Source organism: Doryrhamphus excisus, chromosome 9, assembly GCF_030265055.1.
Source record: "Doryrhamphus excisus isolate RoL2022-K1 chromosome 9, RoL_Dexc_1.0, whole genome shotgun sequence".
NCBI lineage: Eukaryota > Metazoa > Chordata > Actinopteri > Syngnathiformes > Syngnathidae > Doryrhamphus > Doryrhamphus excisus.
In genome coordinates, this window is record NC_080474.1 from 21,889,129 (window position 1) to 21,912,342 (window position 23,214).

The 23,214-nt window shown below is 44.5% G+C and overlaps 3 protein-coding genes across 7 annotated transcripts; 1 reads left to right on the forward strand and 2 right to left on the reverse strand.

The window, feature by feature from the left end:
• Nucleotides 1-808: 808 nt before the first annotated feature.
• Nucleotides 809-4,446, reverse strand: u2af1 (U2 small nuclear RNA auxiliary factor 1). The gene is made up of 8 exons (XM_058082147.1): nucleotides 4,281-4,446; nucleotides 3,470-3,557; nucleotides 3,272-3,338; nucleotides 3,137-3,186; nucleotides 2,298-2,396; nucleotides 2,090-2,223; nucleotides 1,203-1,298; nucleotides 809-1,116 (listed from the first exon to the last, which is right to left on the reverse strand). The coding sequence occupies exons 1-8, from the start codon at nucleotides 4,322-4,324 to the stop codon at nucleotides 981-983; spliced, it is 714 nt and encodes a 237-aa protein (XP_057938130.1). The 5' UTR covers nucleotides 4,325-4,446; the 3' UTR covers nucleotides 809-980.
• A 1,396-nt stretch (nucleotides 4,447-5,842) lies between these two features.
• Nucleotides 5,843-12,127, forward strand: gabpa (GA binding protein transcription factor subunit alpha). Of its 2 annotated transcripts, none has more exons than XM_058082061.1 (10): nucleotides 5,843-6,014; nucleotides 7,774-7,866; nucleotides 7,951-8,095; nucleotides 9,067-9,151; nucleotides 9,226-9,450; nucleotides 9,573-9,767; nucleotides 9,843-9,899; nucleotides 10,267-10,389; nucleotides 10,795-10,987; nucleotides 11,537-12,127. In XM_058082061.1, exons 2-10 carry the CDS (start codon nucleotides 7,790-7,792, stop codon nucleotides 11,751-11,753), a joined length of 1,317 nt encoding a protein of 438 aa, XP_057938044.1. In that variant the 5' UTR covers nucleotides 5,843-6,014; nucleotides 7,774-7,789; the 3' UTR covers nucleotides 11,754-12,127. The 2 variants fall into 2 exon arrangements, with proteins under 2 accessions (XP_057938044.1, XP_057938045.1); XM_058082062.1 differs by lacking the exon at nucleotides 5,843-6,014 and adding an exon at nucleotides 6,023-6,269.
• Nucleotides 12,128-12,167: 40 nt separating this feature from the next.
• appb (amyloid beta (A4) precursor protein b) lies at nucleotides 12,168-22,646 on the reverse strand. Of its 4 annotated transcripts, XM_058082060.1 has the most exons (18): nucleotides 22,382-22,646; nucleotides 20,964-21,131; nucleotides 20,765-20,894; nucleotides 20,576-20,688; nucleotides 19,943-20,136; nucleotides 19,665-19,864; nucleotides 19,413-19,580; nucleotides 17,667-17,800; nucleotides 17,531-17,605; nucleotides 17,299-17,457; nucleotides 15,835-15,963; nucleotides 15,674-15,773; nucleotides 15,516-15,583; nucleotides 15,260-15,398; nucleotides 15,141-15,194; nucleotides 14,883-14,974; nucleotides 14,647-14,793; nucleotides 12,168-14,468 (listed from the first exon to the last, which is right to left on the reverse strand). In XM_058082060.1, the coding sequence occupies exons 1-18, from the start codon at nucleotides 22,442-22,444 to the stop codon at nucleotides 14,367-14,369; spliced, it is 2,235 nt and encodes a 744-aa protein (XP_057938043.1). In that variant the 5' UTR covers nucleotides 22,445-22,646; the 3' UTR covers nucleotides 12,168-14,366. The 4 variants fall into 4 exon arrangements, with proteins under 4 accessions (XP_057938043.1, XP_057938040.1, XP_057938041.1 ...); XM_058082057.1 differs by lacking the exon at nucleotides 19,413-19,580 and having other exon boundaries at nucleotides 15,835-15,966; nucleotides 22,382-22,640; XM_058082058.1 differs by lacking the exon at nucleotides 19,413-19,580 and having other exon boundaries at nucleotides 22,382-22,639.
• Nucleotides 22,647-23,214: the final 568 nt, after the last annotated feature.

Below are 23,214 nucleotides of genomic sequence, written 5' to 3' on the forward strand. Positions count from 1 at the left end.
AAGGACGAGAGGGAAGCGGATGTGCGTCATTTGCATACACTGTTCCTCATCAGCAGGCGTAGAGAAACACACGGCGTCAAATGATCACACGTGTTCACTCGTCCACTTCTCGTGTTTTTGCACGTGATGCCATCAAAGCAACAGAAAGTGTGGCACTCATTACCAGTGAAGAATCAATTTAACTCCACTACATGTATTGTTGTGCGTGTATAATTTGTAGATCTGCAATAATGTCCTTCCAATGTAAGCAAACAAACTACCATGAGGCAGTGCAGTTCTAAACCTGATCAATTGGAACCCTGTTCATTTAGGATCATTTAAGTCATGTATGTCCTCCACATACCAGTATGCACTCCATACTACATCCGGACATGCTCCCGATGATGTGACGGACGGTGTCCCCTGGTGGCTCAGGCAGCTGTTCCCAACTCAGGTCTGGGCTATGCTCCACAGAAGGGCATGTGTCCTCGTGTCTCGTCCACGAGTCCTGACACTGAACCAAGAGACATCAGTGAGCTGACAATAATCCTGCTGCTGGGTATCACCAGCTCTCCTTGTGTACTGAGCTGTCTCCTGGTATCTCATCCACACTGGTGACACAGCAAACTCAAGTTACATTAGAAAATGTACCTGTGAGGCCATTTGATTCTCATGTCCCTTGTCCTCAGTCTGGACTGTCCACTGCTCCAGTATGTCACTCATGGTTAGTGTTCAGGACTAAGATAGGACAAATTACATGCAAAGAAGACTTCAACTTAAGCAAGAAAACAGACAAGAATTGAGACATAAAAACATTGTACAGTCACCATCACGTTATGTAAAAATTTTAATGGGGTGAAAGTACAGAACACAAGTTATAGCTGTCACAGCTTCAAAAATCTGCCGCCATTCTTCCTACAATACACACGGAACAGGAGGTTACAAACTTAAAAAAAATGGTGAGGATGGTACAAGGAAGCAAGTAGTTCTGGTTGTGTGGCTCAGAAGCGTCCCGAGCGCTCTCTGTCCCTGGAACGGCGTCTATCATGGTCACGGCCGCCCCCTCTGCCTCTGTCTCTATCCCTGTCCCTCGAGCGGGATCGTCGGTCTCTGGAGCGTGAGCGGGACCTGTGACGGCTGCAGGTGTAAAAAAGGAGACACAAATCAGGAATATGATTTCCAACAATTGTTCAAATCACATATACACGTGGATGGACACGTACCCCCCCTTCCTACGACGTCCGTACAGCTCCCTCCTCAGCTCGCGTGAGATGGGCTTCAGATGCATGAAGTTGCAGAAACCACCTCGAGTGCATTCACTGCGCAGAGAGTGGATGTTAGAGTAGAGTTCATATCCTTTGGTTTTATTAACCGTAAGTTTCCGACCATTGAGTGCACTTCAAGATAAACAACCACCAAATTTTAAGAAATGTTTGTAAATATACATATATAAGACACAGTTGTCTAACCTGAGAGTATCCACGTTGCAACATGGGATACTTACACAGGACTTGATCTAACTCATGGAAGCGCTTTGAGTGCCTTGGAGGTGGAAAAGCGCTATACAAGTGAAAGACCACGATCATTAGTAGATCGCATTTTTTCAGAAAACCATAGAAAATGGACGGATGTAGCGAGCCATGGATGAAGACTTAAAAAAAAAACCTTTCTCCTCCCATTCTGTGTGGAAGTGGTACATTTGCAGCTTCTCCACTCCTTTTAAATCCTTTCCTACATTTAAGAGAAATAAATTTAAGGCTAACTTGTTAGCCCGCTCATGGCCGTCTACAGTCCCTGTAGCAATCCGATGTAAACATTGAATAATCGGAGTCTAGCGTGACTATAGGGGTGTTATTGAATGTCTAAAGGGCTCTCATAAAGTTTAGAACCATATTTAGAAAGAAATGTACAGACTTTCTAAGCTCCAACTATGAAAATATTAAATTTATTAAAAATGAACTGATACAAACGATGAGGGTAATTTGTTTCAGTGCCCATCTTTATTCTAAATCTGATGACTGCATGCCACTGTTCAGTCTCAGATGCGAGTCTATGGTCGCCAGCAGTACACCAACTGACGAGATGCTTTGTTTGGTCACATTACACTCACCCCATTTCATACTGCCGACAGCAGGCTTCTCTGAAGTCCGTGACAGGGGAGAGCTCAGCATGGATGGGCTGCCCGTTGAACCACCGGTTGTTCAGGTCGATCACTGCCTTCTCGGCATCCTCTTCGCAGCGGAACTACGGGGAGGGGAACGCAGGGATCGTGAGGATTTTCTTTACTCAGTACCATCATTTCAAGTTCTGACACTCACCTTCACGTACACATTCCCCACCAGGTGGTCTCCGAGGTTGTCGCACACGTTCATTTCCTCCACCTCGCCATACTTTTCCTCCATCTCTGTAAAGACCTCCTAGGAAGACAAGAGAAAAACAATAAGCTTTGTAGAACATTCCATGATGACTTACCTGATCATAACAAGTACACATACATAAATGATTCCAACTGCTCAAACTTTGATCGTTGCACTCTGTTTATGATTAAAATAACGACACATTTTTAATCAGATTACAGTCTTAAATTAATCATGATTAATCACCACTTGCAACTGTGTCTGAAATACGCCCATTTTTACTGTACTTGTGTCAAATGACAGAAAACTAATATGTATATTTATATGTATTAACAGCACCAAAATGAAGTGAAAATTAAAATCAAGCTAAAAGATACTACACAAATCTTTGCCTAACACCGGTCTCTAAACTTCTGAATCACACACGGGAGGCGACAAACGAAAAACCTCATTGCCAACGTGTACAACCAGTGAGCAGCGCACTCACATCCAAAGTGAATCACAGGTCTCCTACAATTGTCATTGGCTGCCAGATTAGTAGGAAAATGTGGAGCATAGGAGTATTTCAGAGTAGAAAAGTGTCCGGTATTGATCAAATACTCTTGCTAATATCTGAGACAAACTTATATAAAACCTCAGTGCAAATCGTTTGTGGGTGATATATGAATCACTGAGTGAGAAGCAACCCATGACCTTAAAACCGAGGTAGCTGCTGAATTGTGATTACTGGGTACCGTTGCACCCTTAGTCTCCTGTGCTAAACAGCATAGGACTGGTTGGAAGCAAAAGTAAGAAGTTACCTCAAAAAACTCATCATAGTGCTCCTGCATCTCCATGTCACTGATGGCACCTTGTGGCAATAACAGAGAGCAACAACCAGTTAAACAAGACATTTACATTTGATTTAATATCAATTACGTGGATAAGAGACTTACAGGTGAGGCCATCAGCAGACTGGGCACTGTTTTGAGGGTTGCGGTAAATGTTCAGGAGGGCAATGGTCTGCGACACAGGAAGGATGAAGATGAATGAATTCATAAATGGATTGATGGCCATGCGCTTCATATTGTGGCTGCGGTGCATATGTGACTGTAATTAAACTGCAGTAGAAGGAAACTAAATGACGAACTTACCTGGCTGAATGTCGGCTTATTGTGTAATCTCGAACAGCGATCTCCATGTCGACAGGCACCGATTTTAAAGTAAAAAGAGCAGTTTACTCTGGTGAAAGACAAGAGAGTGAAAATGAGCACAAAGTTGTGGGCACTTTATTGTCGCAGAAATGTCATGAGTAGAGTCCAAATAGCTTTGAGACGTGTCGAACTTTGGTAATAACTCCATATAACACCATAAACTCAGGAATGAACGGATGGATCTTTCACGCATGAAAGCCAACTCATCTACTCTTACAGCAAGGTATCGAATGAGAAAACGTCGCTTATAGAAAGAGAAAGTGAATCTTATTGGCATAAAACAGTAGTTTAGATGGCTAAATTTTATAAGTGAGTTTAAAAACGCAGTTCACGCTATCTTAGATTGACTTTAACGATACTGGTGTGTTGGTGGTATCGTGATGCTACATGCTACATGCGTTTTCATTGAACAAAGGCTCCAGTAGCTCGTAACCGGTTGCGCGCCCATTCTAACGAAAATGACCACTTCCGGTTACAAGAAATCTAATTTTTTTCAAACGACAAAATTAAACTTATTTTGTGACTGCGTTTTAGCACTATACTCCACGTTGTCGCTACTGGGCCATGAAACACTAGCGGCGTGGCATTAAGCTAGCGGCTAATGTAAGCAAGCTAGCGCTAGCTCTAGCCACTAAAGAGACTGGAACTATTTTTAAATTAACCACTATATATTTACAAACATGAGTGCATTCGCTGGCTTCTAATGTGTAGCCAAAGGTTTTCAAAACAACACAACCTTCACAGAACTTACTTGTCTTTCTCTGTCCCAAAAATCGACGCCAAGTACTCCGCCATCTTGGCTGGCCTGTCTCCAACCAGCAAAACACGATTTCCTGTTCGACTCCTTTCGCAATAAAAAACAACGTGAACCTCGAGAATTTTACATTTAAAACGAACAATGACGAAAAGTTAAAAAAAAAACCTCAAAAGTAACTATGGATACACGTGGAAACAATTGAAGCTGTCAACTAACACAAAACACGTGTTTCAAAAATTGTCATTCGTTTGAAGTCACTATTTGGGGCTATTTACAGTTCCCAAATTACACTCCAAATATTCTGTCTGAAAGAAAATACAGTCATTATGATTGCAAACATTTTATTTTTTAAATGCAGCAATGCAGTTTAAACGTGCTTATTTTTAATGAGTTGGTACCGGACGTGTGCACCAACGGACCATGTACGATGCCGCGTGGGCTTCAAATTAAGAGTCGTTGTGAACTTGAGTAAAAATAAGATAAGATGTATAACCCAGATATGATTGTAAACCTATATAGTTCTGAAAGCTCTATTAATTTGTAATGATTATACTAATAAACCGATTAGGCATTATCAGTGTTTGAGGTTGTAGTTGGGGGAGTGTGGATATGCATCAAAATTACCCCCTCCCATGTTTTGCATTGAAATATCATATAGACACACAAGAGAGCAAAGAGAATATATGGCACATAATCAAATGTTTATTGAGTAAGCATTTTCCAGACACTCAAAACAACACAAGAGCAGACAGACTTTTTGTCAGGAGTGTATACAGTATAGGCATTTTTCTTCATTGTATAAAAACTGCAATCTTGTTTTGCTGTATTTGTTTTCACATCATCATCACGCCTTGTTGGGGGTGGACTGTGTTTTTCAGTAGGTGTTTCACTTCTTCATTTTGTCAAGTACGATTTACATATAATCATGGGTATGGAAATTGCAGTTTGAATCTGTTAAACGTTGTACAACAGGAGTATATGGGAATGTTATTGTATACTGTACATCGCATGCACGTCTGAATCTTTTCCAACGCTGCAGACTTGTGCGGCACGATTTAAAATGTATGACCACTTGTGGACTGCTGTTGACTAGCTTGTTAAAGACTTCCTCATTTTTTGCAAACACGTGACTTTCGTACGATAATGCATAAGGTTTCAATGCAGTTCAACATTTTGTATTACATGATTGTTACTTCAATACAAATAGTAGACATAATATATATATATATATATATATATATATATATATATATATATATATATATATATATATATATATATCAAGTAATCAAGTATGATTGTGTCATGATGACTGTGTTGAAAGTTTTACAGTCACGATGTACAGCGATTTTATCGTTATGCATAATGATTTTAAAAGTACAAGCACGTCTTGTGCAGCATTTTTGGTTACGATGACTACTTGTTGTGGACTGTTTTGACCTCATTTTGTCAAACACGTGATTTCTATGCTATTTGGTGCGAGCTTGAATCAGTTGATACGTCTTAGTGTGTATGATTAAAGAATTAAAACAAGTTCCGAAGGTCGTGTTTGCTTTCCAGGCAACTTTTGAGGCTAACTTCAGTCATGCCAGTTAGTCTCCGCCCTCCTCTCTGTTGAGTGTGTAGTTGTGACAAAAAAGTTCACCTCGACTGAGGGAATATACTCAGCCTATCTCCCCGAATTGATCCAATTTCAACATTTTACCCCAAGACCCAAGGGTTTACGAGGTATGGTTTGGTCTATTTTCCTAGACGAAGTGGCATAACAAAGTGCCTCCATTTTGTTAGCCACACTTGGTCTATTCCCGCTATTTTGTGCTAGCTTAGCAAAGTTAGCCTATGCTAGCCTAGCGCGGAAAGGCCGCCTGTCTTACAAGCTAGAAACGAAACTTTGTGTTTATACCATCGCCACCAACGCTACATAACAACCCAGAAGACACACAGATCTGTAAAATTGACTTTGGAAGTTGAAAGTTACCCGCGGTGAGTATTAGCTTAGCCGCCTGCTACAAACACTCGGCTAGTTACCGCACGACGTTAAATGATACATGGCGCCGCTCAGCCCTCGCCCCACACTTGTATCCACCATCACAGATAAACACTGTGTTTTATTTAAGTTTAAATGTATACGGTAATCGCTGCGTGCACTTTTACGTTACCCCTTTAAAAACGCGTGTCTTGCTGAGAGGAGCTGCTCTCGGAAGTCTATCAACGCAGTTAAACCTTTGCCAGGATTTCCGGCTCCTTTCCATTTGCCCTATGCTGTTTTGTTTCCGTTTATTCTATTTCCGTTTCTAAAACTTTCACCCATTCAGAGTTCCAAAGTGTGATTTAAAGACCGTATTTTGTTTCCTCGTGTCTGAAACACAAGGCGTGCTTGTTTTTTCAAAGGATATCGTTAAGCGGTTCTTCTGCTTGCCTCGCCCCACGCCTTCGACCGCATTCGGGAATGTTGCTAACTTTGTTTGCTCTCTCCGCCAGCGTCACCGACTAACATGTTCGGCCTGACGTTAAGTTCGTGGCAAATGTGAACCCCACAACGTATTAACTACACGATAGTGGACATTTGTGTACTTTAGTGTGCGGTGGGCCTAGCGTTTGGCCTTAAGACGACAGAGCCTCGCCCTTGAGTGTTGCTAAACGTTAGCGGCTGGAGCAGACAAGCGGTCAGCTGTCCCAGTGGAGGCTGACGGGCCTGGTAGACATCATGCACATTATACCACATTCAACCGGCGGCCCAGGGGCCAAATGAGGCCCATGAATTACACCAGGACCAGATATTAAGTCATAAACTTGAGAGCAATGAGCATTTCTGCATTAGATTCCTAAAAACAGCAGTGATTCATAAGAACAGCAGAGCGCTCCTGTCATATACAGGATCTTTGACCTTAGCTTTCTTATATAATATCAGAACTATTGTGTTCAATAGCCTAGCTATAAGCAGTCTTTCCCCATACATTCATCCCACCACAATTACATTTGGCCTACCACAGACAGATTTGTTGGGACACTTTTGACTCCCGCTTACACTCACATTATAATGGGACTTGTGTCTCACCACACGTTACATAAGCTAAAAGCAACCTTTCATAATAGAAATCCAAATAATCCACAAAGAAGTAAAAACCCAAGGCCCGTTTGCTGACCTGTGCTTGTAATAAAGACGTGTTATGGGGAAGGTATCCTTAAATTAGTTATGGGAAGTTGAGCTACAGTTAATTGATCAAGGGGGATTTAGTTGCATGAAAGTATATTAGGAATATAATATAATTAATTCTAATAATTAAAATATAAAAAAGGAATATAATTTTCACAGTGACTGTCCAAAGAAAAACATTTTTTCCCTTTTATCCCAATACATCACAGTGACTTGCTTTTAAACTAACCTGAAGAACAAAGATGTGGGAAAACAAGCCATTGTTTGAAACAATATACTGTATTAAGAATAATGCTTAACTGTAATAATGTTTCCTTCCCTTTCCGATAGTTCGACTCTTGAGACCATGTCAAAGGCTGAAGGAGAAGAGATGATAGAGATCGAGATTGATGAACAGGAAAAACAAGGATGTTTGGAGGAAGGGTGGGGAAGCTTGCACATGTTTCTTCTCCAGACTTCTCACTTGGCATAAACTCTAGTTACATTTATTTCTTGTCTGGCTTGTAGCATAGAGGAACAGACCATCATGGCGTCGGATCTGATTCAGCAGGACATCGACATCAACGAGCCAGTGGGCAATTTGAAGAAGCTTTTGGAGCCACGCATCCAGATCTCACTGGATTCATATGACATATGTTTGCAGGACATTCAGGTAACCATGTTGGTGTTTAATATTGTATTTTATTTGATGTTTTATAATGGCAAATACACAAAACCTCTTCAAGAAATTATTATTTGGAATACGACTTTTCTCCTAATTTACGGATTATAGAGGGCACCGCTATGTAAGCTAAGCTTTAGCTGTAAGCTAAATTTAAAGAGAAAAAAATAATTTAAATAGAATCTAATTTAGAATCAAATTTAACGAGTCATTCATCGCCGTCCCCCTCCTCGTCAGCATCACAATTGAACAGCCTCCAAATTCCTTCATCACATGATTCATTCATTCATTCATTTTCTACTACCGCTTATCCTCACAAGGGTCGCAGGGGGTGCTGGAGCCTATCCCAGCTGTCTTGGGGCGAGAGGCGGGGTACACCCTGGACTGGTGGCCAGCCAATCCCAGGGCACATATAGACAAACAACCATTCACACTCACATTCATACCTATGGACAATTTGGAGTGGCCAATTAACCTAGCATGTTTTTGGAATGTGGGAGGAAACCGGAGTACCCGGAGAAAACCCACGCATGCACGGGGAGAACATGCAAACTCCACACAGAGATGGCTGATGGTGGAATTGAACCCTGGTCTTCTAGCTGTGAGGTCTTCGTGCTAGCCACTCGACCGCCGTACAGCCCCCACTTCATGGCAAATCATCCCTTTAGCTTGAGCTAGTAGTCCAGCTTTTCGAAACTGGAGATGGTTGGATGGTTGGTTGGCAGTCCAAGCAGAAGCTGTAGTTGTTATACACTTGATGGAATTTACTTAAGACGTGTCAGAGATTGCTGCATAAGACTTCCAAATGTGATATCAGCTTCCACTTCACTGAAGCTGCGGTCAAAGCATCATGGCCATAAATTAGCCTCATCGCTGCACAAGTGTCCACTGAAGGGTTCAAAGGGTTACACATACCAGGATTCCGTTTGGAATGATCTTATCTGCTGTGTTCTTCATTCCAGCTGCACCCCGATCACAGCCTCTTTGATCAGGGCGTCAAAACAGACGGAACAGTGCAGCTCAGCATGCAGATTATTACCAAACCAGGTACGGTCCCGGATCAGAATCTTCAAAGTCACCTAACCACAGAAGCTCGACATAATCTCAACCTTCTCGTCCAGGTGAAGAGAAGTTGAACATTTTGGAGATTGTGAAACCGGTGGAGACGGTGGAGGTGGTGATTGACCCGGACGCCGCCGGGGAGGAAAGCTCCTTGGTGGAGGAGGGCCAGCTCATTGCCGTGGAGCGGTCCGGCCTGTCCGACGAGACCTCGGAGCAGGTCACGCGCTGGGCGGCCGCCCTGGAAGGCTACCGAAAAGAGCAAGTGCGACTCGGCATACCGTATGGTGAGGAATAAGCGAAGGATCCTCCATCAAGGCCGGCAAAACACAGCATAGGCCTTTGCTCGCCCGTTGTGGGAAGAAGAGCTTTATTATCGTGTGACATGGTGGTCTCGCTCTCTTGTTAGATCCCCTCCTCTGGTCAGCAGACCAGGTGATCCATTGGGCCGTGTGGGTGATGAAGGAATTCAACATAGACGAGATGGAAATCGGTAGCATTCACATCCCAGGTCGCGACCTCTGCTCGTTCAGCCAAGAAGAATTTCTCCAGAAAGTGCCAAACGGGGAAATCCTCTGGAGTCACCTCGAGCTGCTACGCAAATGTAAACAACGGCGGTGTTGGTTTGTGGGGAAAAGAAGGTGCTGTGATTTGTTTGCTTAGTTTGTTTGAATTTCAGACGTGTTGGCCAGCCAGGACCAGTCCGGAGGCGATTCCACCGTCACCATTGATCAACGTGAGTTGTGTTAGTCAGTGGCGGCGTCACCAGATTGGGTTTTAACTTGGCTTTTATGAAAAGTACAATGCAAAAGTAAATTGTATATATATTTTGCGGGGCGCACAATGGATGAGCGGTGTGCATGTTGGCCAAGCAGTTGATGACCTGGATTCGAATCTCTGCTTGGACATCTCTGTGTGGCGTTTGCATGTTCTCCTCGTGCATGTGTGGGTTTTCTCCGGGTACTCCAGCATAATTATCGAGGTCATTTTCCATTCATTGCGTGATGCATTCATTATCGTCAGTAAAAAAAGGTTCTTACAAAAAGACCTCATTACTTTATGACCAAACGATCTTTCCTGTCCCCCTTAACCGGGCTCCCCAGCTGTGCAGATAATACCAGCCCAAGTCAGCACGCCCACTGCCATTAAGGTGCTGAAGCAAAACCGAGGACCCCGAGCGCCTCGCATCTCTGGAGAGGAGCGCAGCTCACCTGGCAACCGCACAGGTATGCCCATGCTCTTTTTGTCTGTTCTTTGTCACCTGGGTTGGAGTGTACAGCATAACACAATGTATTTGTCGTAGGAAATGACAGAAATGGCACCAATCAGTTGCATGCATGTTGTATGCACTGTTTGAAGTAACTTTCTTCATTGACATTGTCAAACATACATGTGTAAATGAATAGGTCAACCACTGTTAAGTAAAACTACTCACACTTTGATGACACAAGTGTAGCGTATAAGTGAGGACGGAGGCTACTGAGGGCAAGCGGTATAGAAAACGGATGGATGATTAGACAGCGAGGTTATTGCACGTGTGCCTTGGACTGGCCACAATTCAAGGTCACTCCAAAATGGAGTTGAAATGCAGTTTAACTGTGTGTGTGTGTGTGTGTGTCCTGCGGTTGCAGGCAACAATGGCCAGATCCAGCTGTGGCAGTTCCTGCTGGAGTTGCTGACGGACAAAGACGCCAGGGATTGCATCTCCTGGGTGGGCGAGGAAGGGGAGTTCAAACTCAACCAACCCGAGCTGGTCGCACAAAAGTGGGGCCAGCGCAAGAACAAGCCCACCATGAATTACGAGAAACTCAGCAGAGCCCTCAGGTTTGTTTCTTTTTCAACGCAAGCGTCGCTTTGTATTAGTCTCAGTAGATTAAGAACAACCTGCACAATTCAGCATAGCTTTTCAAGGAACAGCGGCTGGCAGGGCTGCAATCTATTTGTGGTGGGGTTGGTGACATCATCTCATTTGCATAACTTGCCATTCATTCATTCATTTTCTACCGCTTTTTCCTCACGAGGGTCGCGGGGGGTGCTGGAGCCTATCCCACCCTGGACTGGTCGCCAGCCAATCCCAGGGCACATATAGACAAACAACCATTCACACTCACATTCATACCTATGGACAATTTGGAGTGGCCAATTAACCTAGCATGTTTTTGGAATGTGGGAGGAAACCGGAGTACCCGGAGAAAACCATAACCTGCCATGATGCATCTTATTATAATGGATGCTGTAGGAGAAACATGAAATCAAAATATTGGCATAAAGATGCCGCTTGTTGTGATGCGGTCCGCTAGTGCCGCCAAACGGAAGCTGCGAAACATGGAATTGCACATTTCCATGTGTACTTAAAGTTGCATGTTCCCGCAGGTATTACTACGACGGCGACATGATCAGCAAGGTGCAGGGCAAGCGCTTCGTCTACAAATTTGTGTGCGACCTGCGGACTCTGATCGGCTACAGCGCCTCCGAACTCAACAACCTGGTGACGGAATGCGAGCAGAAGAAAATGTCGCGGATTCAGATGCACCACCAACCCATCACCACGGTGACGCTGGCCACCACCACGATGGACAAGGACAGTTGAAGGCCTTCAATTCCAGTTAAAAAAAAACTCAACCAATGAACTCTTGACCTTCCTGACATGCAATTTGTTTGAGCCTTTGACAGCGGAATGGAGGGTCGATGTCATTTTTGTGGTTACGGAGAGGTGAATGTTTGAATGTGACTGAACTCATGTTAACGTCTTCCTCGTCCGTAGCGTCTGACAGACCACTGTATATACACCCACGCTTCATGTTTTTGATAGCCGCGATGACATGTGTATTTTCATATTTTTTCCTTTTATAGAAAGACCCTTTTTGTATTTTTATTTGTCTTTGTTCCCTTACAGTTTTGGACACTTTTTTTTAAATAAAAATGTCCACAAAGGGGGAATAAAGTGGCAAGCAATTTTTCTGAGATGTGGTCATTCTTTGATTCAAAGTCAGCCATACACATATACATTCAAAATTTTATTCATGATATGGAAGTAGAAACTTTTTAAGCTTAAATACACAGCGAAAAGGGGGTTCTTCCTTTCAATTAAACATTCACCTGAATAAGAGCTTCAATTCACATGTCAGTGTCGGGATATATGTCTTGGATTCATACACTAAAACAGAATGAAGAAACCAAATGGGAAAGTGTTAATAATGAATTTATACTGTGGAACTTCCAAAGATGGCACCAGATGGCTTCTCAAGTGAGTCTGAGCTTTTCTTCATGTTACTCGCCCCCCCCACGCTGGTAAAAACTACCAAAGCTTATTAGCAAACAACCGAGTAGGAGGTATAATGCTAATTTTAAGATGTCGAATGAAGCCGTTTCATCAAACTGTCAAGGAGCTGAGAGCGATACAGTAATCTCGTTGATCATGGTCAATTGGTTCCAGATCTGGCTGTGATAACTGAACATAATCAAAAGTAGGATTCCTTGTTTAGGAATGGAATATACTTAGCATTGAAAAACATGTTTACAACCTTCTAAATACGGGGTTTTAACATTATTAGAGCCCTCTAGACATGAATAACACCCCCGTTTGAAAATGCTCTATGCATTGTGATCTGTGGTATTCTACACTGGTCACTAGGTGTAAGTAATGTTACATTGACAAGACAACAGCCACAACAGGAAGGACTACACAGGATCCAGGTAAACAAGCCGTCAAGAGGGATCGAATACTGTTGACAACCGTATTTAGAATACTTTTGTGAATGTATGGTGGCGGTGGTCGGTAGAGGACATAGGTGCGAATTGGTTATCAAACCAAATATTTTTTTATACTCTAAATATTCCATTTATCCCCGCCTCTCGCCCAAAGACAGCTGGGATAGGCTCCAGCACCCCCGTGACCCTCGTGAGGAAAAAGCGGTAGAAAATGAATGAATATTCCATTTACGAATAAGGAATCCTATAATTAACCGTGATAAAATTAACCGTGATAAACAAGGGATGATTGTATTTCTATTTGCATTATGTTTTGGTGCTCTGCTTTGGAGGTTCCACTGTCGTTCCAAATGATCAGAAAAAATGGAAAAAAGGGGCCACCTCAGCCCCCAACAACCCGTGTACAATCAATAACGAACTATGGAATGATTTATATGGAATGATGGAGATGATATCCCAGCCTAGTACCCCCCCCCCCATTGGGTCAATAGGTATTTGTCAGCATTAATCACAATTTTTTGACGATAACATTTGGACTTTTCCTAAAAACAAAACAAAAAAAGGACAAGAGTGCATAAAACGCAAACACAATCATCTTCCTTTCGGATACTAATACAACTTCATATATTACATATAGTATTTGTATTCTTTGCCCATGCAACTAAAGCAACGGTGAAGCATGGAGATTTATAGAAACCAAAATAAAAGAGTGATTTAAAGCGACTTGATTATTTTTCTTCCTCTTCATATCACGCAAGGTCACAAGGAAAAGACGCCAGAAATGTACAATCCTGCCAAACCATCTAAGACGGAGGTGTCCAAAGCGTCGTGTACAAATTAAATGAATCCATTATTAATGAGCGATACACTAATGGATGTTTTGTACTGATAGCCTAGCATACTCTGGCCTGCATTGGATGGGTTATGGTGCGTCTTATCGTGTCCCTTCATTTTTCTGAACGCGGCCCTCGGTGGAAAAAGTTTGGACACCCCTGACCCTGTCGTCGTTTTTAACCGTATCCGCCATGAGCTATGTCAACGTAACAGCTAATTTCTTCCTTTACATATCACACTCCAAAAAAAAGCCACCACTGATTCTGATCTACGGATTCTTTTTTTTGTTCATGTTTTTAAACAAACAATCTAGAAATGTTTTGCGGCGAGCGCTGTAACGACGCGATATTCTGGGTATGTGTCTAGACAGAGCTACGGTCAGTCAACAGGTTGCCCAGTACAAAGACTGCAATGGTTTTCATGTGATTGAGATGTGCAGGTGACACAGGGGACCCTTGTCCGGCTAAATGAGGGGGATTCTTTGTGCAAATTGGGGGATTCGCGCGGCTTTGTTCCATGTCTCCTTCGCTTGTGACTGCAAAGATTCGTCCCCATTGAACCGCTGAAAGCAGTCTCGCCTGTCGGGAAAAGGTCAAGAGGAGCGAGACAACGGAACAGAAGCGGCGAGCGGAGGGGGCGGGGTCGGGGTTGATTTTGTTTAGTTGTGAATCTGCTCAAAGAATTTGTAGGTGGGGTTCTCGTAGCCGTTCTGCTGCATCTTGGCCAGATGACGCTCCTCTGGCGTCACCGCCGCGTCCACCTGAAGAACGACAAACACACAAAACGCCTTTATATGGAATATCATATTTACATGACACTATTTCCTTCCAATATTTTGACATTATTATTTGAAACTACCCCATGTTGAAGCAGGAGCTCAGAACATTCTGAGAAAGGCCACTATTTGGCGAGAGCGTGTATTCCCGGTGTGCCTTTACCTCAATGACGCCGTGATGAATGGACGTATACTGCTTCCTCCTCAGCATCACCAGGGTGATGACAATGACGGTCGCTATGACAACGCCTCCCACCATCAGCCCAATGATGGCACCTTTATTGGAGCCCACATCTTCAGCAAAAAACACCTGATATTCCAAATTTCAAACAAAAGCAGACACAGTGTAAACAATGGTATTCCCGTGAAGTGGTGCAGAATCCGGACTGCTTTTAGTACCAGTTTTTGATGGTGGACTTCATAGCCGGCACCTTGCCTCTCCTTGGTGTCCAGCCGCACTCGGGGCATCTCTTCTGGCTTCAGGGCCGACACTTGGAACAAAAAAAAAAAAAGAAAGGACAAAGTGTGATGATAAACATAGAACAGGAAATAATACGTCACTGGAGAGGCTTGTATGATGTTCACAACTTTTTTCCATTTTTGTAGTTAGGGCACAGAAAGTCTGACATGAGACGTTGGTGAACTACTAACGCTTACCAGGGCGTGTGGGTAGTCCTCGATCTGGAACTGGGCGAGCATCGACGGGCTCAACTGTGAAGAAATAAGTTGCTCATGATGAGCCTATTAAAAAGTGAGTGCAGGGGTGCGAGTGTTACCGTGGTTCTCGGTGTTGGGCTGGTTAAAGCTTTCAGGGTGGATGAAACCCAGTCCTTCGAGGCCTGGGTCCACGGGGGCGGAGCTGTAAGCCTGGTCGGGCATGAGGGCATCGTTCCCGTAGCTCATCCTGCCGTCCACCTTGGTAAGCCGAGAGAGAGGAAGACCTGTTAACGTCATCTGTGGCGAGTCAGAGCCCGTATTTACATGCTTATTGAGTGCGTGTGTTGGGTAAGGCGGTGGGGCGTCCTGACTCACTCTGGCGTCACTCTGCAGCGAGGAGACCTGCTGAGACAGCACAGACTGGACTCTCTGCACGATGACGGCTAGGACAGAGATGCGGCTTTAATGCTCATCTGCGCTCATCTGCGTTTGCGTGTAAGGGTGAAAGGTCATGTGGGAGAAGGCTCGCTTACAGACTTGGTTGTGAACCTCGTTGGCTACGTTGGGAACTTTGTAGAGCAAACCCACCGACTGGTTCATCCTCTCCTCAATCACACGCAGGTGGGTCAAAACCTGCAGGAGGATCAACGTTATCCGATATGGACGCCCCGTCTTTAATCCCTACGCGGCGTACCTGAGGCCCAATCTGCGCCGCCTTCTTGGGGTCGACCGTTTGGACGTGCTGGAAATGTTTGACCGTGTGCTGATGGTCTTTCTGCTCAGCCCGCACGTACTTCTTCAGCAGGCTGAGCACCTGACGAGGCTGCTGAGGGAAGAGTTGGACGTAAATTGGCTGATAATTGGGAGAACGTGACTTTTGTTGTTGCTGCTGTGTAGCGGCTACCGATGACATGAATGCAGCTGCTTCATTAAAGAAGCCGTAATCAGACACCAGCGTTATTGGCTTTGGTAGACCACGCACTCGGTGATTGGAGGAGCCTCAACTCAACTCAAGAGGTGTTAATTGGACGACAGTAATCCCTCCTTTACCGCGGGTAATTGGGTCCCCACCTACCCACCAAGTGGGATTCCTTACTTATAAATTGAAGATTTTCATAGCTCGAGCATAAGAGGACTGTGTACGACCGCTAAATACTACTACTGCTACTTCTAACACGATTTGAACCCTCTAGTCACTCGTATTCCCCAGTAGAGTCGACTAAATAACAGGAAAATAAGCCATTTCCGTTCTAAATACGAGTCGTGCTCCTGAGTGTTCCCTGAAAGAAGGACGGACAGGAAATGAAGTCACGGGTTCCGAGTGGAGCTTCAGCTTTGAGTGGATAACAGCCGCAACAGCAGCCGTGGTTTTTATTAGGGATTGATTTTTACTTGGGATTACTGTGCCTGTTGTATTCAAAGCTGCAATAGAACGCTGTTGTTCCGGCTATCAATTATTACAGTAACATTACGTTGATAAACTGGAGTCTCTAGAGCCAAAACTCGGCTCGGAATCCTCCACGTCACTTCCTGTCCAATGTCCGGAAGACATTTATTGAAAAATAACTTATTTTCTCTGATTATATCTACTATACTGGGTAATATGAGTGTATGGGATTATAGGGGTGTTATCTCATGTCTAGAGGGCTCTAAGGAAAACCATATGTCGAAGGTCTTAAACAGGTTTAAGATGCACGATGCACTAGCTACAAAAATATTTGATGTATAAATAAGGTGGGCTGCACGGCGGTCAAGTGGTTAGTGTGTGGAGTTCAATTCCACCCTCGGCCATCTCTGTGTGGAGTTTGCATGTTCTCCCCGTGCATGCGTGGGTTTTCTCCGGGTACTCCACATTCCAAAAACATGCTAGGTTAATTGGCCACTCCAAATTGTCCATAGGTATGAATGTGAGTGTAAATGGTTGTCTATATGTGCCCTGTGATTGGCTGGGGTGGACCCCGCCTCTCGCCCCAAGACATCTGGGATAGGCTCCAGCACCCCCCGTGACCCTCATGAGGATAAGCGGTAGAAAATGAATGAATGAATGTGTTAGAGTGAAGCCGCAAAATTTGAAGTTTTTTGGTTTATTAGTGTAGTTGCAGTTTGCAATAAGTGTGGACCTGCACTGCGGCAAGCATGTGTGTGTGTGTGTGTGTACCCTTGGAGGGTCGGCCTGTAGTGCGCTGAGGTAATTTTCCAGAGCCATGCGTCGGCGGCTGTTAAGCAGAGCTTCCACGCGGGCCATGTGCGTCTCCACCAGCTGCTGCCGCTCTCCGGCAGCCTCCTGCTCCAGGTCCTCCACCTTCTCCTGGAAGTGCTGCAGATCCATACGCTCAAACATTGCTGCAGTGACTTTCATTTGTAACATGACGGTTGCCTTGCGCGTGTACCTGAATGACAGCTTTCTTGTCAGCACGTGGCAGGTTCTTGGCTTTCCTCTCAGCCTCCTCCCACTCCCTCATCACCTGAGGAACACGAAGCCGTCACAACAATGAACAAACACTGTGACAATGCACCGTCGCAAACCTGCGACATCTTCTCCCTGTGCTTGGCCTCCAGGCTTTCCTTTGCTTTCTGGAAGTCGCCGTGTTCGTTGTCTTCGCCAGGAGACTCGAGGTATCGATCCACAGCGCCCAGAGGACTGGGCACCATGGTGGGCACTAGAGGAGGGAGGAAGAAAGGAAGATGGAGGGAGAAAGGAGAAGAAAGTTGACTCATTGCGGGAGAACATTTAAGAGGAAACTTCATTCAGTGTCAAAAGAAATATAGTAAACATTTAAGAAATTCACTGTATTTCTTCAAATAGTGGCAATTCATGTGTTAGAAATTAATTTTAACAATATTTATGAATAACATCATCATTTTGAATAATGTGGCGATAACACAGTGGTCTCCATCATCAAATGTTGTATTGGTGTTTCAGATCGTTAAGCCATTTTAAAGCTAGAACCAAAAGACATAAAAGTTGCTTCAATTTGCATATGTTTTGACAAATAATAGGCCATAGTCAACCACGAAACAGCAGTGATTTATTCATTCATGTATTTTTCAATATTTAATTGAAATTATGCTTTTGTCACAGTTTATGCAATGTCAATGTATAACACAAAAGCAATAAGAGACTCATCATTATTTTGTATGAGAGGCAAGAACATGAAATGCTGAGGTGAGGTATTTATTTAAGCGACCAACGCACCTTTTCTATTCATGGAGACACGTCGTCAATCAGAGCGAAAGCCACTATTTGCGGAAATAGAGTAACCAGGTGAGACACGCAGGAGACGGGTTATTATGGGATACAGCGAGATAAGTTTCCCAGTGCAAAATGCGTGTTTATATTGGATGCATGCGGGCACTGGTAAGATAAGATGAGAAGTGCTGAGTCAGTATCGAGGCAGGGGCTTCTTCCTAGCCTTTTCCCTTCTCAGACACACACACACACACACACACGCAAATCCAGTACAATGCTGCACCGGTCGGCTGGTTTATAGACTTCCTTGGTCAATGGCATTGCTACAGCAAGGCATGCAAACACGTGCTCATCATCAGCACCAGCTGCAGCTTCCAGCTTTAAAGCTTGTCCTGCTCCACATGCTCGGAGTTAAGTATCAGTTAGAGTGACTGACCACTTCACAAGACAATGAGATGAGCGAGGGGATGATCGAGAGGCGATTAGTGGATTATCAGGACGGCTTCGCAGCGATGGACAGGAGCTACGACATTCTGGTTGTTTTTTGTGGTATCAACATACTGGAGAATCAGTGCTTTAGAGTAGTCAGTGTACAGTATGTATAGCAATATAGACTGACGTATCCACTGTAAATGAGGCAACACAGTGCTATTATTGTCTGATTAGCAACAAAAGTGAGAGACCAGTAAGTGTGCCGACAGTCGAGCATGGTGGTGGTTAGTGTCATGTGTCATGGTCTGGTGGCACTGCGGAGAAACCTGAACCTCAACATGTACCGGAAGGCATTTCTTCATTGTGAGGCGCACATACTTATGTTACCAGCTATTCAGACAATTATTGACGGTAAATCCATATTGCTATACAAGTTGAAAGTCCTAAAATACTATCACGATGCTGGCTGAAGAAGTCAAGCGATTGAGATGTCCTACAAAGTGATCAAATCCAACTGCCAGTCCTCAGGTGGGTCAAAGTTGAAAGCAGAAAAGCTGAGAGTGTGAGTAATAAAAGAGAGACAGTCGGCAGTCAGGCTTCAGAGAGTTGACGCGGTTTCGTCCACCTTCCCATCCCGGAACGTGACTTACACGAGCTGCTGCAGACAGCCAGGCAGTATTCCTCCGAATCAAAGTTATTCCTGTTGCCCCCACAGCCCCCGAACAAGAAGGGGGCGCAGCGACCCGTTTTGGGCACAAAGTGCCAACGCTCCAGCTTGGCGTGACACGGGCCTTTCACGGCACGCGCCCAGCAAACGGCTGGGGCGCGTATACACACACACAGGTCATGTCACCAAACAGAGAAATAAATCAAAGAAAGAATAAAAACTAAACTTTTGCTACCTCGGACGACTTCCTCAATGGATTCGGTGGTGGTGGTGGTTGTCATGGCAACGTTTGCATTGCGTTCATAGCTATCCCGCTCATGTGTCATGTCCTCGTCTTCCTCCTCCTCATCTTCTTCACCATCCCTTTCAAAAGCATCATCCTCGTCCTCATCCTCCTCAGCAGCGGTGGGCTCCGTGTCCGCCTGCTGCGTCATGCTGAGGAGAAACGGCATTTAGAATCACACACTGTCCCACCGGATGGACAAAAAACATAACAATAAAAGAGAGGGATACCTGTTCTCGCTATTATCGTTAGGCTCAGATCCGCCCCACCACACGTCTGACTCTTCCCTGTCCAGTGCCGCGCTGTCCGACTCCTGCTCAGCATCGGTCGGGCAGCACACGAATTCCACCCCTCGGAAACGATCGATGTCACACGGCCACAGCATCCCGTAGTCATGGAGGTTCGTGGAGCGGTCTGTGCAGGACTGATTTTGAATGAAAGATGCCAATTGTGACCTTAGTATGGTGAGAATCATCCAGCTTGTAGAGCTTTTCATTGTTCAGAAAGTGTAAAGTTGACTATATTTCATGTCTAGAGAGCTCTAAGCATGTTAAAAACCGTATTTAGAAGGTCGTAACAGTTTTTTTATGCTCTAGAAAGAAATCCTACTTGTGGAGATCAACTTTTCTGGAACCAAGTGCTGCAGCATTTGCATGGACATGCACAGTTGACATTAATTATGTTAGCGTAGATAGCTAGAGCCTTTCTTTAAGGCAAGTAATTCAATGTTGAGGGGAACTGATTATGAAGGCAGACATCTTAACAGTTAATTCATTCGAGCAACCCCTCATAAAGGAGGCCAGATGGAGAACGATTAAATGACGTGTTAGGTCCGCCGCAGGGGTGCTGAAACAGTGACACACCTCTTTGGCGAAAGTGTGCCAGTGCAGATGGCTCTCACACTGGTCCATACGCTCCTTGTGCAGGAACTTACACTTATCCGGAACCAGCAGGGCATCGCTCACAAACTCCCCGACTGAAAAGACAGATAATTTTCATTCTAAGAAGTTGAATAACCACATTGTACACCTGCAACTGCAGTAATAACGTACCCAAGCAGCGATAAGGTACCACAATGAGAGGGTGGCTGCGACACTGCTTGCGACCTTTCTTGCACCAGTTCTGGATGCTGACAGGCTGGTTGGCCTCCACCACGTTGGTGACCTGAAGCTCAGGGTACACCTGAAGAAATGTAACATTTGTTCCCTGCTTAGTCTCTTTCCATTCCACCCACTTCCCTTACAAAAATACCTCTTGGCAGTACTGCAGGATGCCCTCCTTGGTGCCGATGCAGCTCTTAGAGCCGGAGGGGTCCGACTCCCACTTGCCACTCTGCACATTGATATGCATGTTGAGCTTGCCGCAAAACATGGCCACCTGCGGCTCGGTTAGCAAACCCACTGAGTCATCAGCAGGCACCTGAAAAAGGATGAGCAATTGTTTAGTGAAGCGATGGCATTAAGGTGGTGTGCACTACTGCTTGCAAACAGCACAGGCGCTGTTGATTTAGTAATAGTGATAAAAATAACATTTAGGTAGTATGGGGATTAAAATGCAAGGACAAAAGCTCTAAAAATTAAATAATTTCTAACTTCAGCTGTCATTCATTTCCACTCTGTCTTTACGGACATACTGCAAAAACAATCGTGAACTGAAGTCAGTCTGTACTGACGTCATCCATGTGGCAGATTTGGGCCGCGGGCCCTCAGATGAGCCCCCCTACGTCAAAGTGTTTGACATTCGCCAGGTTAGCATACTGTAACACTGGGGATAATACTGGGAAATCTGTAGTAGACGTGTTAAATTCTGTGGATGTTGCAGTACAGCCGCGTGTTTGATGCCCTCGCATGCCCGATGAAAGCAAAACAGCCGCAAAAGAGCAAGCGCCATCTTGATGGTTGTCAAACTGCATAGTGATCACTTTAGTTTATATAGCATCCGACAGAAGGTTGAAATAGTGCCAAAAACACACAGTAGTGACAGGCTTTATAGAATTTACTCACTGGGAAACTAGCTACAAGCACACAACGTCGTTGTTGTTATCAGACCTAACAAATTAGCTAAGTGTAGCAATAACATGAAATGCTAACATGTTAGCATTTCATGTTATTGCTAACAAGCGTAAATGTCGTTCTCTACACCAGCTAACTGGCTACGTAAAACCAGTAGACTATCGCGTAAAAACGAGGGAATCATCGCTAAACGTGTAGGGCGTCGAATGGCTGTTGTGAAGAACAACTTTGCCGTAGCAAGATGTCAAAAATGGCGTTGGGCCTTGGTAGCACTGCTAGCTCGGACGATGCTAGTTGTTAGCGCTGTTAGTTTGGAAGGCGCTAATTGTTAGCACTGCTTGCTTACGAGGCGCGGATGCAGTGGTGTGCGGTAAACCTGTGCTGTATACACAGTAAATACAATACAAATGGCGCACGTACTATGATAAAAAACACCTTAATGTCAGACCTTTTAAAATGATCTTTCAACAAGCAAGCATGCTGTAACGGCTACTGTGTTATTTAATCTAAACTGGCACCGTTATTCTTCTTTCCGCGTCATAATCATTCTGACGTGACAATGGTACCGTGGCCGCATGCCTCATCAAAGGCTCACTGACGCTGGGTAACACGCTGGGCAGCGTATCGCTACTGGTGACTTGACTCGGTTCTACTCACCTCGGATGAGAGCGTCAAGGTCGCCGCAAGTAAGACCATAACCGCCACCGTATGTCCCCCCATACCGTCCTCCTCCCGGTATCCAAGTATCCTCTTGGCGGTGAATCGGTTCAGCAGCGGGTTGTTGTTGTTGGTAATGTGAATAAATCAAGCGTGTTGACACGGACGTGGCGGATAAAGCGATCCCGATCCCCGTGATCCCTCCTTGAATTTCCTCCCGGGATGGATGGAGGCTGGATATGCTTGGATGGGGGCGGTGGAGGAGTGGGTGGACGGTGTGCTGTGCCTTCGGCGTATATTGTATCACATACACTATATATAACATATTTATGTATATGCACTATTAACACATATATATTTTGTACAATGTGTATTGTCCAGTCAGCCGTTGTGCTGAGTTTTGCATGCCTCCCAGAACGAAGAGTTGTTAACAGACTGTGAATGAGGCATGATGCAACAGTTGATCTCATCCGTTTGATATTCTTGATGCTGTAAAATGAAAAATAAAGGTGTGGATATTGATGGGGCTCCGTTCATTCATACTGTAATGACCCTTAGGGGTATTATGTGTTGTGTTATGTGTTGTATTTGCGCATGTATTGCCACGGAGAGATATGTTCCGGTTGCGGGGACCGCATCAGCTGCGCAACAGCGCTACCGCGTGGCCAACAAGCGAAGCTACACATTAGATCCTTACCGCCTCCATGACTATTTGTATTAATGACTGAACAGTTCCCACTATCGGATTGTATTGAAGATTGTTGGGTTTTCTAGCAGCAGAAATCGTTTTTTTTTAATTTTGTTTCATTACTTTTTTCACTTTGCTTCAATCC

Coding starts and splice junctions, on each gene's coding strand:
- u2af1 (XM_058082147.1), bottom strand. CDS start 4,324: ATGGCGGAGTACTTGGCGTCGATTTTTGGGACAGAGAAAGACAA. Junction 2,397..3,136: donor ACTATGATGAGTTTTTTGAG/GTAACTTCTTAC, acceptor TTGTCTTCCTAG/GAGGTCTTTACAGAGATGGA. Junction 1,299..2,089: donor TGTCGGCAGTATGAAATGGG/GTGAGTGTAATG, acceptor CTCTCTGCGCAG/TGAATGCACTCGAGGTGGTT.
- gabpa (XM_058082061.1), top strand. CDS start 7,790: ATGTCAAAGGCTGAAGGAGAAGAGATGATAGAGATCGAGATTGATGAA. Junction 9,152..9,225: donor GCAGATTATTACCAAACCAG/GTACGGTCCCGG, acceptor CTTCTCGTCCAG/GTGAAGAGAAGTTGAACATT. Junction 10,988..11,536: donor AAACTCAGCAGAGCCCTCAG/GTTTGTTTCTTT, acceptor ATGTTCCCGCAG/GTATTACTACGACGGCGACA.
- appb (XM_058082060.1), bottom strand. CDS start 22,444: ATGGGGGGACATACGGTGGCGGTTATGGTCTTACTTGCGGCGACCTTG. Junction 21,132..22,381: donor CCTTGACGCTCTCATCCGAG/GTGAGTAGAACC, acceptor ATCCTTTTTCAG/GTGCCTGCTGATGACTCAGT. Junction 19,865..19,942: donor AACGATAATAGCGAGAACAG/GTATCCCTCTCT, acceptor GTTTCTCCTCAG/CATGACGCAGCAGGCGGACA.